The sequence below is a fragment of the Hyperoodon ampullatus genome (genome assembly GCF_949752795.1).
Source record: "Hyperoodon ampullatus genome assembly, chromosome: 6".
In the NCBI taxonomy this organism is placed as follows: Eukaryota; Metazoa; Chordata; class Mammalia; order Artiodactyla; family Ziphiidae; genus Hyperoodon; species Hyperoodon ampullatus.
This window is the reverse complement of record NC_136919.1, coordinates 58,218,363-58,230,640: the sequence shown is the minus strand read 5'-3', so window position 1 is coordinate 58,230,640 and position 12,278 is coordinate 58,218,363. Positions and strand designations below refer to the sequence as shown.

General features: G+C 34.1%; 1 protein-coding gene across 1 annotated transcript in view; it reads left to right on the top strand.

Moving 5' to 3' along the window:
• The window catches only part of DENND4C (DENN domain containing 4C), a gene marked incomplete at its 3' end in the record, with an annotated part of 123,377 nt that overhangs the window by 70,233 nt on the left and 40,866 nt on the right, over window positions 1–12,278 (top strand). Inside the window, exons 13-17 of the mRNA XM_079706146.1 lie at window positions 3,215–3,360; window positions 4,817–4,852; window positions 4,939–5,069; window positions 7,001–7,133; window positions 9,288–9,494. Of these exons, the coding sequence (XP_079562272.1) occupies window positions 3,215–3,360; window positions 4,817–4,852; window positions 4,939–5,069; window positions 7,001–7,133; window positions 9,288–9,494 (653 nt within the window). The remainder of the gene's footprint in view (window positions 1–3,214; window positions 3,361–4,816; window positions 4,853–4,938; window positions 5,070–7,000; window positions 7,134–9,287; window positions 9,495–12,278) is intronic.

Below are 12,278 nucleotides of genomic sequence, written 5' to 3'. Positions count from 1 at the left end.
TCTAGAGCTTGATTATATTCAGGTTCAGTTTTCTTGGCAAGTGGTGCTAAAACACATGATGCTCACTACTTATTGCAAGTCTGGCTGTGTCCCATTATTAGTGCTCCTAAGATTGATCCATGGGTTCAAGTTTTATCAGGCTCATTTCATTCATTATATTGATAGTTTCCCCACCAGCCTTTCATTTAATTGTATTAGCAGCCTTTGCTGATCATTGCCTAGATCTATTAGAAGAAGAAAAAAAGACTTTTTCTTACCACTTGTCAAGAATAATTTATTTCTATTTTATTGAAGTCTTTCTCAACTAATTAATACCTCAAGGGGATGTAGTAAGGACCACAGCATGTGGAATGTCCTGAAGCATCACAGAAAGAAAGGCTGGAGGGGAAAGTGGCTCAAAAACCATGCTTGAAATGGTGGGTGTGAGCCAGATCATGTTGGATCTTTTAGGACTAATGAAGGGTTTCCGTCTTTATTCCAAGAGTAATTGCAAGTCAGTGAGGGATATTTAAGTAGGTAATAGGATCAGGTTTGCATTTTTAAAAGATCACGTTTAATGTTAAAAAAAAATCTCTTTGGCTTCTCTGCAGATTGAATTGGGGGCATCCAAAGTATGGATCTACTTATTAGTTGGTTAGTGCATTGGTCCAAGTGATCAGTGGAAGTGACCTGGATTAGTTGGTACTATGAATAGAAGAGTGGTTTTTAGGAGGTAGGTTGAATAGAACTTGGCAATTGAATATGGGATGTAAGATAGAGGGAGATGTCAAGAACAACTTTGAGATTCTTGTCTTTAACCACCAAGTGGATGGTTGTGCCCTTTATTGAGAAGGGAAACAGCAGAAAAGGGAAGGATCTAATTATTTGTTAAGGAAAGGTTTTTTATTTTATTTATTTGTTAAAGTATAATTGATGTGCAATATTTATATGTTACAGGTGTACAACATAGTGATTCACAATTTTTAAAGGTTATACTCCATTTATAGTTATTACAAAATATTAGCTATGTTCCCTGTGTTGTATGTCCTCATAGCTTACTTATTTTATGCGTAATAGTTTGTATCTCTTAATCCCCTACCCCATCTAACCCTTCCCCCCTTCCCTCTCCCCACTTGTAACCACTAGTTTGTTTTCTATATCTGTGAGTCTGTTTCTTTTTTATTATATTTACTAATTTGGTTCACCTTCTCGATTTCATATAAAAGTGATAACATAGAGTATTTTTCTGTGTCTGACTTATTTCACTAAGCATTATACTCATCCATGTTGTTGCAAATGGCAGAATTTCATTCTTCTTTATGGATGAATAATATTCCATTGAATATATATATATATATGTATATATGGCACAACTTCTTTATCCATCCATCTGTTGACCGGTTAGGTCTTGGCTATTGTAAATAGTGCTGCTATGAACATTGGGGTGCATGTATCTTTTTGAATTAGTGTTCTTGTTTTTTCCATATACATACCCTGGAGTGGAATTGCTGGATCATGTGGTTTCTTATAGTTTTTTGAGAATCCTCCATACTGTTTTCCACAGTGGCAGCAACAATTTACATTTCCACCAACAGTGCACGAGGGTTCCCTTTTCTCCACACCCTCTCCAACATTTGTTATTTGTGTTCTTTTCAATGATAGCCATTTTGACAGGTGTGAGGTTATGTCTCAATGTGGTTTTGATTTGTATTTCTCTGATGATTAATGATGTTGAGCATCTTTTCATGTGCCTGTTGGCCCTCTGAATGTCCTCTTTGGAAAATTGTCTAAGGAAAGGTTTTTTTAAAATGAGAGAGACTTGAGTATCCTGGTTACTAGCTAACAGAGAGGGAGTATTGTCCAGAGAACACTGAAAGACCTGGAATCCCAGGCTTATGTGGTGGGCTCGGCCTTAGACAGGAGGAGGGTCACACTCCTTGTAAAACAAAGTAAGGAATAAATGATAGCTGCAGAAAGAGTCATAGATTTTATAGTGAGATAATGAAGGTAGTTCTCATTTAATGATTTTCATTTTCTCTGCAATATATTATTATTCAGGGATGAGGGAGAGAACACGGAGGGAGAGTATTTAAACATTGGAAATAATTGTGAAAACACGGGTAAAGGGAAATTCAGACTCCAGATATGTAGTGGGGTTGCTGGTCAGGGATGAAGGTATAAGCGGTTCTGATCCACCTGGTTATGTAACGGCGCCTCCTCCCCACCGCAGCTTGTGCTCAGCCACCCTGGCGCAGATCCAGAGAAAGCAGGCAATACATTGCTCCAGGGCTAGGTCATACTAGATGAGTTTGACAAAAGGGCATAAAAACTGAGAGTGTTGACAAGAAAGTAATTGAAATGACGTACACAGACATGGAATCAATATTTGAGAGAGAGAGAGACGTGAAAATAGGAGGGTGTACATAGAACGATCTTCTTCCTTACCCCATCCGCCTCACAAAAGGCTTGGTAGGAAGAACTTAAGCATACCAGCTAGACAGGGGTAATGGTCAGGGAGTAATATGTAAATTAGAGATTTGGGAGGCAGAGCTGTTTACAGTGCTACCAAGAAAAGTCCAGGAAGTATGTAACTATGTGTAGAAGTTGGTGATTGAGGTGGAATAGACCACAGGTCATTGAAAGTTAACGGATTAAAAACTCATAAAAATGTTGGATGGTTGGTCTTTATGGGTGTTGAAGAATGATGATGGTAGGAGTTGGAGAGGAGAAGACTTTGAATTAGGTGCCCTGCTCTTCAGTGGATGAAGGAGAGGGTGTCCCTGAAGTCACTAGGTGCCTGCAGTTAGTAGGGGAATGGGTGGAATAATAGCCAGATGAGCAGAGATTTTTACAAGATGATACAGAAATAATTGTGTGGTGGCATTGCAGAGGAAGGACTTGACCCTTCCTGCTTGTGAGTATGCAGAGTATCAGAAGTTTCTACTTGAGAGCTATAGGGCTAGAGGTTCCTTATAGGAGATGCAGATTTCAGTGAAAAGGTTAATGGTATAAGTTAAGGATTTCTGTGGTTGAATCAGACAGAAGGGACTATGGTCCCTTAATATGTATATGATAGAAGATATATATTTCCTGTAATATATATATTTCTTTCTCTTTCCCTTTGTATATATATATAAAGAGAAAATAATATAGATATATACAAGTTTAAAATAATTAATGTGACATCTAGTTCCACTTTAAAATCTGAATTTAATTCTAATTTTATTTTCTTCAGGATTTTTAAAAAGTCGAGATCGTGCCTATACAAAATTCTACACCCTTTTAACCAAAACACAGATTTTTATTCGTTTCATTGAAGAATGTAGTTTTGTAAGTGATAAAGATACTGGATTGGCTTTTTTTGATGACTGCATAGAAAAGGTAAAGTTTGTCCTATATGTCAGTATTAAGGAAAAACTTTAACAGTTTGTTTACCTTGATAATCATCATTGTTATTATTAGCCCAAATGACCTGAGGAAGGCATTATAGGTGGGGTGTGTGTGTGTGTGTGTGTGTGTGTGTGTGTGTGTGTGTGTGTGTGTGTGTGTGTGTGTGTGTATACACATGCGAGTGTCCAATTCTGGGCTTAATGTAAGAATTATTTTCCTTTGTGGCATCTAGTACTGCCATACATAGCTAATTTTTCTCTTTGGATCTCACTTTGATTTTGTATTAAGTACTAAGAACATTTCATTGAAGCTCACATGAGTAAGATAAGATTTAGTAGTTCATTAAAAATGTTTAGTTTTAGGAATTCTCTGGCAGTCCAGTGGTTAAGACTCCACGCTTTCACTGCTGAGGGCCTGGGTTCGATCACTGTTCAGGGAACTAAGATTCCACAAGCCGTGCAGTGCAGCCAAAAAAAAAATCAAAAACAAAAAACAAACAAAACAAAAAAAAAGTTTAGCTCTATGGGTAATGGAAGTCCTGTGTTAAGTCCTGTGTTCTTTTGTTTTAATGTTTTTCCAAATACTTTTGCTAATATATTTCTTTTGTCCTAATGGAAGCTATTTGGAAATACGTTAAATTTTAAAGCTTTACTCACCCATTGTAAGGAAGTTTAAGTTGATTTTTGACAGTGATAACTCACATTTTTTTTCTCATTTTTTAATAGAGCTCTTATTTTTACTAAGTGGGTCTTGGGGCTGATTGTTTACGCAAACTATATTATATAAAGTTGGAGATTTTATCCAAAAAAAGGTAGAATATTATGATGTAATTTTTATAGGCTCCTAATGATTCGTGTATCTTAGAAGACTTGAATAATTTTCTCCCATTATATCCGTGTGATCTAAAACTCCAGGGATATGATTAAAACTTTTCAATGGTTTTGTTTACTTAAATATTGATAGTCCAATATCATTCAGTTAGAGAGAAGCTTAGTTAATATCAATCAGTAATGCAGGGGTTTAGTAATAATGAAATTTTTGATTTGAGAAGCCAGGTTCTCCTTGTGATTGCCCATCTTTTGCTGCTTCATTTTTTAAATAATTAATTAATTTTTTATACAGCCGGTTCTTATTAGTTATCTGTTTTACACATATTAGTGTATATATGTCAATCCCAATCTCCCGATTCATCCCACCCCCTCCCCATCTTTTGCTTCTAAAGAGGGATTTATGAAGAAACCAGTCAGAATAAATTGTTTCTCTCTTAATAGCCATAAGAGAAATATTATACTTTAGCCTAGTAGTGTGGAGGCCACCAAATACATTGTGAAGTGTTTCATATCTGCCTAGTATTAAAAAAGGATAGTTTTTTAAATAATAATTTAAGATAATCTCTCTTAAATTCAGAGTAGACATTTTCACTAAGAATTCTTTTCTTTTTTTCTAGTTGTTTCCTGATAAAGGCACAGAGAAAACAGATAAGGTATTTTTTCTTAAATTTAAGTTTTAACATTTCAGAATCAGGTCTTGCTTATATGCAAATTAATTGGAGAAAATAATTATTTTTAGGTTGATTTTGATTCAGCAGAAGACACCAAATTGATAGAGCTAGATGACTCACAGAAGAGTGAGCATACTGTGTTCATAATGCCACCCGAGCCACCGCCTGATGATGGAAAGGATCTGTCACCAAAGTACAGGTAGCAGGAATTTTTTTAAAGAGTTGTTTGGGCACAGCTTTAATAATTTGATCTTTTGTGATTATTAGTAGATATGTTGTATAGTAATCATTTGTGAAGGTCATTTTCAAAATGTATTTAGTGAACTAATGGAGATGAACATTTTATGGAGATATCACCAGGTATTGTAATTTAAGAATTGGACAGCCCAATTGGAAGGGAAACCAGATGTTTATCACTGTTAACCTAAACATTTACCATATTTTAATCTTTAAAAATTTCATTTCTGAAGAAGAAAAAATTTACTTTTTGAGGTTCCCCCTCCCTTTGGGGGATTTTGTTGTCAATATAAGGACTGTGAAATTCTTATTATTAATAAGAATTTATTAATTCTTTATTAATTCTTTTAGCATTAGTAATATATCAGAGAAAACTTAAAAGTAGAGGGCCAGGAATCATTCTTTATTAAAATAAACTTATAGGATTTGGATGGGAATCTTTTAAGAAATTAAAATGTTTGATTGTTTATTATTATGATCATTTGAATACCATTTAATAGGTTTAGAAAATCAAACAAAAAAACTAGCACATTGTTTTAGCACCAATACTTAATGTCTGTTAACAATTATATGTATATCTTTTTTGTCTTTTTGTACATAAATTTGCATTTACTATACTTAAATATTAGTTCATATTGTACATATTCTTTGTGACGTGTGTTTGCCTTTAATGGTCTGAACATTTTTCCATGCCAATATATAGTTTTGTGCCATTCATTTTAAATAACCACATTGCATGCATTTATTGTGATTTGTTAAACTAGTCTCCTGTGGATTTATTTATAGTTCTTTGCTATCTATACCTTTGTGTGTATACACAGTTATTTTCTTTGGCTGTATTCATAAAAGAATTTCTGGGGCAAAGGGAATATAAAATAAGTGTTTTCCAAAAATATAGAATTAATATATAATCTCACCAGGACTCCATAAGAATGAAAAATGTATACCTGAGATTGAGTGGTTTAATTAAGTACTATTTTGATTGCATGTTAATTATAGAACACTTTTTTACTTTGGCTTTGATCACTATACATTGGAATGCAGGTATTGACAAATAAGTAAGTCAAATAGGAAAGGCAATATATTTCAGAAGAAGATTGGCCAAAGGAAATAACTAGGCAATTTCTGAGAAATCCCAATAGTTGATAATATGAAAGTATGTTAAGCTTTTCTATTATTTAAAGAAATACAAACCAAATGAGTAGTAGAAGCATTTTTAATCTATCAGCTTGAGGATAGGCTATACTTCTAGTTAGAGTGTATGTAAGTATAACCTCTCTGGAAGTAATTTGATAGTGATTATAATAATTTTTATTTTCTTGATAAATATTTACCATAGAAAACTCTGTTATTGGGCATTATTCTAAGAAATTAAGTAAAAGTATTCACAAAGATAAATGTACAAAGATACTTAATTGCAAAAATTGAGAAATAACCTAAAAATGTCCAACAGTAAAGAATTGGTTAAATTATGGCACATCCCTAATATAAAAATATTTGGGATTTTTTCCTTTTAAATGTGAATACAAGGTACTTTTATAAAGAAAAAATTACAAAGTATACTAAATCTTATCTTTTAATATAAATTATCATTGAACACATGGGTCCTGTTGAAAGGGTTACTAATTCTTCTGTCAAGATATCAGGGTTTTCTGTGTTCTAGGGATTGATTGAAAATAATAGGATGCAGAGGAGCCAAAGTTTCCATGTAGATAGTCTATGTATCTTATAATTGCATCATCTTATATTTTTGAAAAAAAAATTTCTATACAAGGATTTTGGAAAATAATATTGGGTACATTGGAGGTTTAGTAATATTCACCTAAGTTCTGGCATAATATTAAGAGTTAATGTACTTTAAATCAGCAGTTCTATTTTTGCTTTTTATTTTAGTTACAAATACTTTCCAAGACTGGACCTTAAGCTTTTTGACAGACCACAGGAGTTGAAACTTTGTTTTAGTAGACACCCTACTGGGAGTAGCATTACAAACAGTCCAGCTCTCATGGCTAAGAGAACTAAACAGGTCAGATATTATTTATCTAATTAAAAATGTAAACTATGTATATGTGATATGCAGCTCATAGTTTAGACTTGTCACCCACAGCAATTATTTGAAGACCCACTATGGTTGTTAATGAATTAAAATCGATTTCTTGCAACCCTACTTATAATATTGAGGCTGAAGTTTTTGAATGCTTATGTTTATGTTCTAAGAGAACCTTGGGAACTAAATACACTTAAAAAAATCTTTATTGAAACATAATTCATATACCATAAATTCACTTGTTTAAGTATACTCACTGGCTTTTAGTATCTTCACAGGGTTGTGCAGCCACCATTGCAATCAATTATAGAACATTTTCATCACCCTATAAAGAAAGCCTGTACCCCTAAGCTGTTAACCGCCCAGTTCCTCCATCTTCCACAGCCCCAGGCAATCACTAATCTATTTTCTGTGTCTATAGTTTTGCCTGTTCTGTGCATTTCATAAAAATGGAATTGTGCAGTTTGTGGCATTTTGTGACTGGCTTCTTTCACTTAGCCTAATGTTTTTAAGGTTCATCTGTGTTGTAGAATGTATCAGTATTTCATGTATTTTTATTGCTGAATAATATTCCATTGTGTGGAATATTTTATTTATCCATTCATGTACATGTGGGTGGTTCCTACTTTTTGGCTGTTATGCATAGTACTGCTGTAGACATTTGTGTATAAGTGTTTATGTGGTTATATGTTTTCATTTCTTTGGGTTATATGCCTAAAGTAGAATTGCTGTGTCATATAGTAACTCTGTGTTTAACCTTCTGAGAACTTGTCAGACTGTTTTCCAAAGTGGGTACACCATTTAAAATTCCCACCAGCAGTCAGAATTTTACCACATCCTTGTTAATTCTTGTTATCTTCTGTCTTTTTGATTATAGCCATCCTAACGTATATGAAGTGGTATCTCATTGTGATTTTGATTTTTCTTCATGGTTAATGTAAATATATTTTCTACTGAATATTACGTTCTAAGGGGAGTTAACTTAGGACAACCTAGACATCTTGTTTTAATACTATATCTGATTTAGGTATAAAGAGTTAAACTATGGTTAGGTGTGAGTTAAAATTGATCATCCTTTATACATATACTGATATTTTGGGGGTCTACAAAATATGGAAAATTTCAGCATGAAATTCTTAGTTCAGATTTTACCAATTCATGTACAGTCTCTCACATCCTAGGGGTAACCTGAGGTGATCCTTAATCTCACATAGTACACAATTCTCTCAGTGTTGTCTGAGGGGAATTTTTTTTTTAACCATTATCAGCTTAATAAAGGCAAGTTTTTTTAATGTGACAATTTTGCTACTACACCTTTAAATCTCATTTTCACCAGAATTTTTTTTCCAGGCAAGTCTCTTGGAAATAGAGCTCATAACAGTATGTTTATTTAGGGCATATCCAGCCGAGGGATCTTTAGTGCAAGGCAGACAGTGGCAGTCTGACATGTGTGGAGGGCTCTATAGTTTCTGGGAATATGTAGAGTTTGATAATGCTCAGCAGGTGACTTTGATACCTTTTTCTCTCTTCCACCTAAATCAGAATGAAAATCAGAACTAGAAAACATGCCATAAAACTATTAGGTAGGAAGGTCTGTGATCTTTCTCAGACTATGTTGCCTGCAAAGGAATAGGTCTTTTTAACGAATCAGTCAGTGAAGGAATTAACACAGAAGGTAGAGTGGAAATCTTGGTGGGGAATAGCCTAGGGCATCTTAAACTTTTTATCGGGGGAAGAGTGAGAAGACTCTGACTTTTCAAGAATGATTCTATAGAACTATAAGCTATAAATGAAATCCCTTTCATTCGTCAAACATATGAGTGCCTTCTGTGTGAGGGACACTTACTTACCCATTGTATTATAATAATATGAATGATCTCTGCTTTTAAGGAATTTCTAGTCTATTAGGAGACACCTGCTTGCCAAATAGTTAAAATACAGTATAAAGTGCCTCTATAGGAAGAACCATGGGGGCACTAAATAGGAAGCCATTCACAAAAGCAAAACTATGAAATGCTTGATTTTAGAGTCAAATTTTACATTAAATTCCTCTCTTCCTTTTACTTCTCACTTTTCCTGTCATACTAATGAATTTTAGTGAATGCCATGATGTTTTGTTTATTCTCTTTCTAGGAGATAAAAACAGCTCATAAGTTGGCGAAGAGATGTTATACAAATCCACCGCAATGGGCCAAGTGTCTCTTCAGTCACTGTTACAGTTTATGGTTTATTTGTCTCCCAGCCTATGTTAGAGTTTCTCATCCTAAGGTCAGAGCACTTCAGCAGGCATATGATGTACTTATTAAGATGAGGAAAACAGATGTGGATCCTCTAGATGAGGCAAGTATAACAAATTGAGTTATTGTTACTAAGATAAATTTTATTTGTATTTTTAAGAAAATTTAGGTCTCAGTTGCTTTCCAGTATCCTCGAATATTTTCATTAAGTAGGAAAGGTAAAATTGTTATCCTGTTTCATAGAGCTAATACTTATTATTTTAAAATACATTTATTTAAAAATTATTGCTTTAAAATGCAGCAGAGACTGACTTCCTTAGACCAGATTGTTTGCCCTTGATAAATAGAAAAAAATATTGACCTAATTTTATTCTCAAGATAACTTTATTAGGAAGCAAATAGGTCTTTAGTAAGTGGCTCTTCACTTGGGACCTGTGTCCTAGGTGAGTTACATAACCTATCTGTGTTTCAGATTATGTATCTGAAAATGGAGGTCTGAGTTTCTCAACCTTGGCACCGTTGACATTTTGGCCCACATCATTTTTTATTGTGGGATCCTGTCCTGTACATGGTAGGATGTTTAGCAGCATCCCTGGCCTCTGTGCACTAGATGCCAGTAGCTCTGTGCAATCAAAAATGTCTGCAGACATTGCCAGATGTCACCTGGGGGATAAAATTGCCCCACTGAGGTATATAATATTTAGTTCCTATTCTCAGATGGTTAATTTGACAGTTAAATCAGTTAATGTACATAGTGTGCTTAGACGAATACCTGGCTGATAGTAAGCGCTCAGTGAACAGTGTGCTACATCTCTTAAGCCTCAGAACCATCCTCAGAGATAGGTAGTGGTATTATCCAACTAACGGTTGAAGAAACTGAGTTACTTATTTAGCTCTTCTCTTTGCTGCTTTTCCCTTTAAAAGTTACTTTTGGTGTTAAAATAACTAAAATGATTATTTAGAACCGGATTAGAATTTAAAATGCAGTTGGAATAAAAATTCAGAGTAATGGGTGTTTGGGGAGAAGGAGAGAGCACAAGGTTAGAAGAGAAATGCGATTGAGGAGGGGCACATTATAGGCTTCAGCAATAACTGTAATTTTCTCCTCTTATAAAATAAAAAAGATCTGAAACTGATAAAGCATGTACGTTATTAAGATTTGATAATGCTTGTGAGCACACTAAAACTCATTTTTCTCTAAGTATTATCTGTATGTTTTAAAAAACTTTTCAAATGAAAAGATAGTTATAAAACAAGTAAAATATCCATTCTCACATTTGATTACATTTTCTCTCATCTGATGTTTATAAAACTATTTGGAAATTAAAAGTGCTTGATCAGAATTAGTGTTTTGTACCTCATACATTTTAATGTTTTAAAAAACTTATTCTGATAGAGATATATCTAAGATAATATATCTAAGATAATATATCTAATATATTTTAAGATGTGCTTTAAGTTTGTGCAAGCACAGAATATTTTTTTTTTTTTTTTTTTTTTTTTTTTTTGTGGTATGCGGGCCTCTCACTGCTGTGGCCTCTCCCGTTGCGGAGCACAGGCTCCGGATGCGCAGGCTCAGCAGCCATGGCTCACGGGCCCAGCCGCTCCGCGGCACATGGGATCCTCCCAGACCGGGGCACGAACCCGTATCCCCTGCATCGGCAGGCGGACTCTCAACCACTGCGCCACCAGGGAGGCCCCAAGCACAGAATATTTTTAATGTGCTTTAAAATATACTCTATGAGAGAGCTAGTATTAATTTTGTTACTGCACGCTAAACTCAAAGCACAATACTTGATTAAGTTTCTTTGATAAGTTCATAAGACAAATTGCCTGAAAAGTAATCTCCTCTATAGATATTAAGTTTCTAAGGTAGTCTTTGTTACAAGTAATTACATTCTCCTATTTTCTAACATGTAGCAATTATGACTAGTAAGCTAAAAAGGTTTTTTAGACTATTTTCCCAATAAACACTCTGATAGGAGGCTTAAAAATTTGGAGGTTAATTTGTTGTATTCCTACTTATAACAAGTTATATTGACAGATTTGTAGTCACTTGAAGTAATTACATCTCTACAACTGGAAGAAAGAAATGTTTCTTTATTTTAAAACTTAAGGATGCATATTTGCTTGGCATATTTGATGCATTTTATTTGTTTATTGATTACACATAGAATAGCACATTAAAATTTTCACAGTATTTTTATGTACATTATTTCCTTTGGTATTCCCAGCAATTCTATGAGGCAATTATATATTAGCTACATTTTACAAAGAAAGAAATTTGAAACTTAGATGAAATGACACACACATAAGGCCACCTAGCAAGTACGTGGTTTTGATTTTTAGGTTCATACTCCATTAGAACCCACTGTCTCATTCATATGCTTAATGTTTTGACAGCTTTGTGTTCTACATGTTATGTTTGCAGAAGTTGTAATAACGTAGATTTTTAAATAAAACTAGTAAAGACCCAGAAATAGCATATGCCATGTAGGCTAAATTAAAGTTAAAATGCATAATGTGTTTTGCTTTTAATACTATTTATTAAATTTTTAATGGAAATGAAATGTTTGTGTCAAGCTTATTCTTACCTTGTCTCATCAGTCTATCCATATAGATATTGTTGTACATTGCTGAGTAACAAACCACCCCAGAACTTAGTGGCTTAAAATAACCATTTTATTAAATCTTATTATTTTATTTGCTGAAAATCCAGGAAGAATTTGAGGTGATTTTTCTGCTCCACATTGTATTACTTAGAATCACTTGGTTGTAATCAGTTGCTAGCTGGTCTGGTCTGGAAGGTCCAAGACAGCTTAACTCACATGCCAGCCAGGTACCTTGGCAAGGTTATCTGGAAGGCTGGGCTCAGGTGGACCCCTCT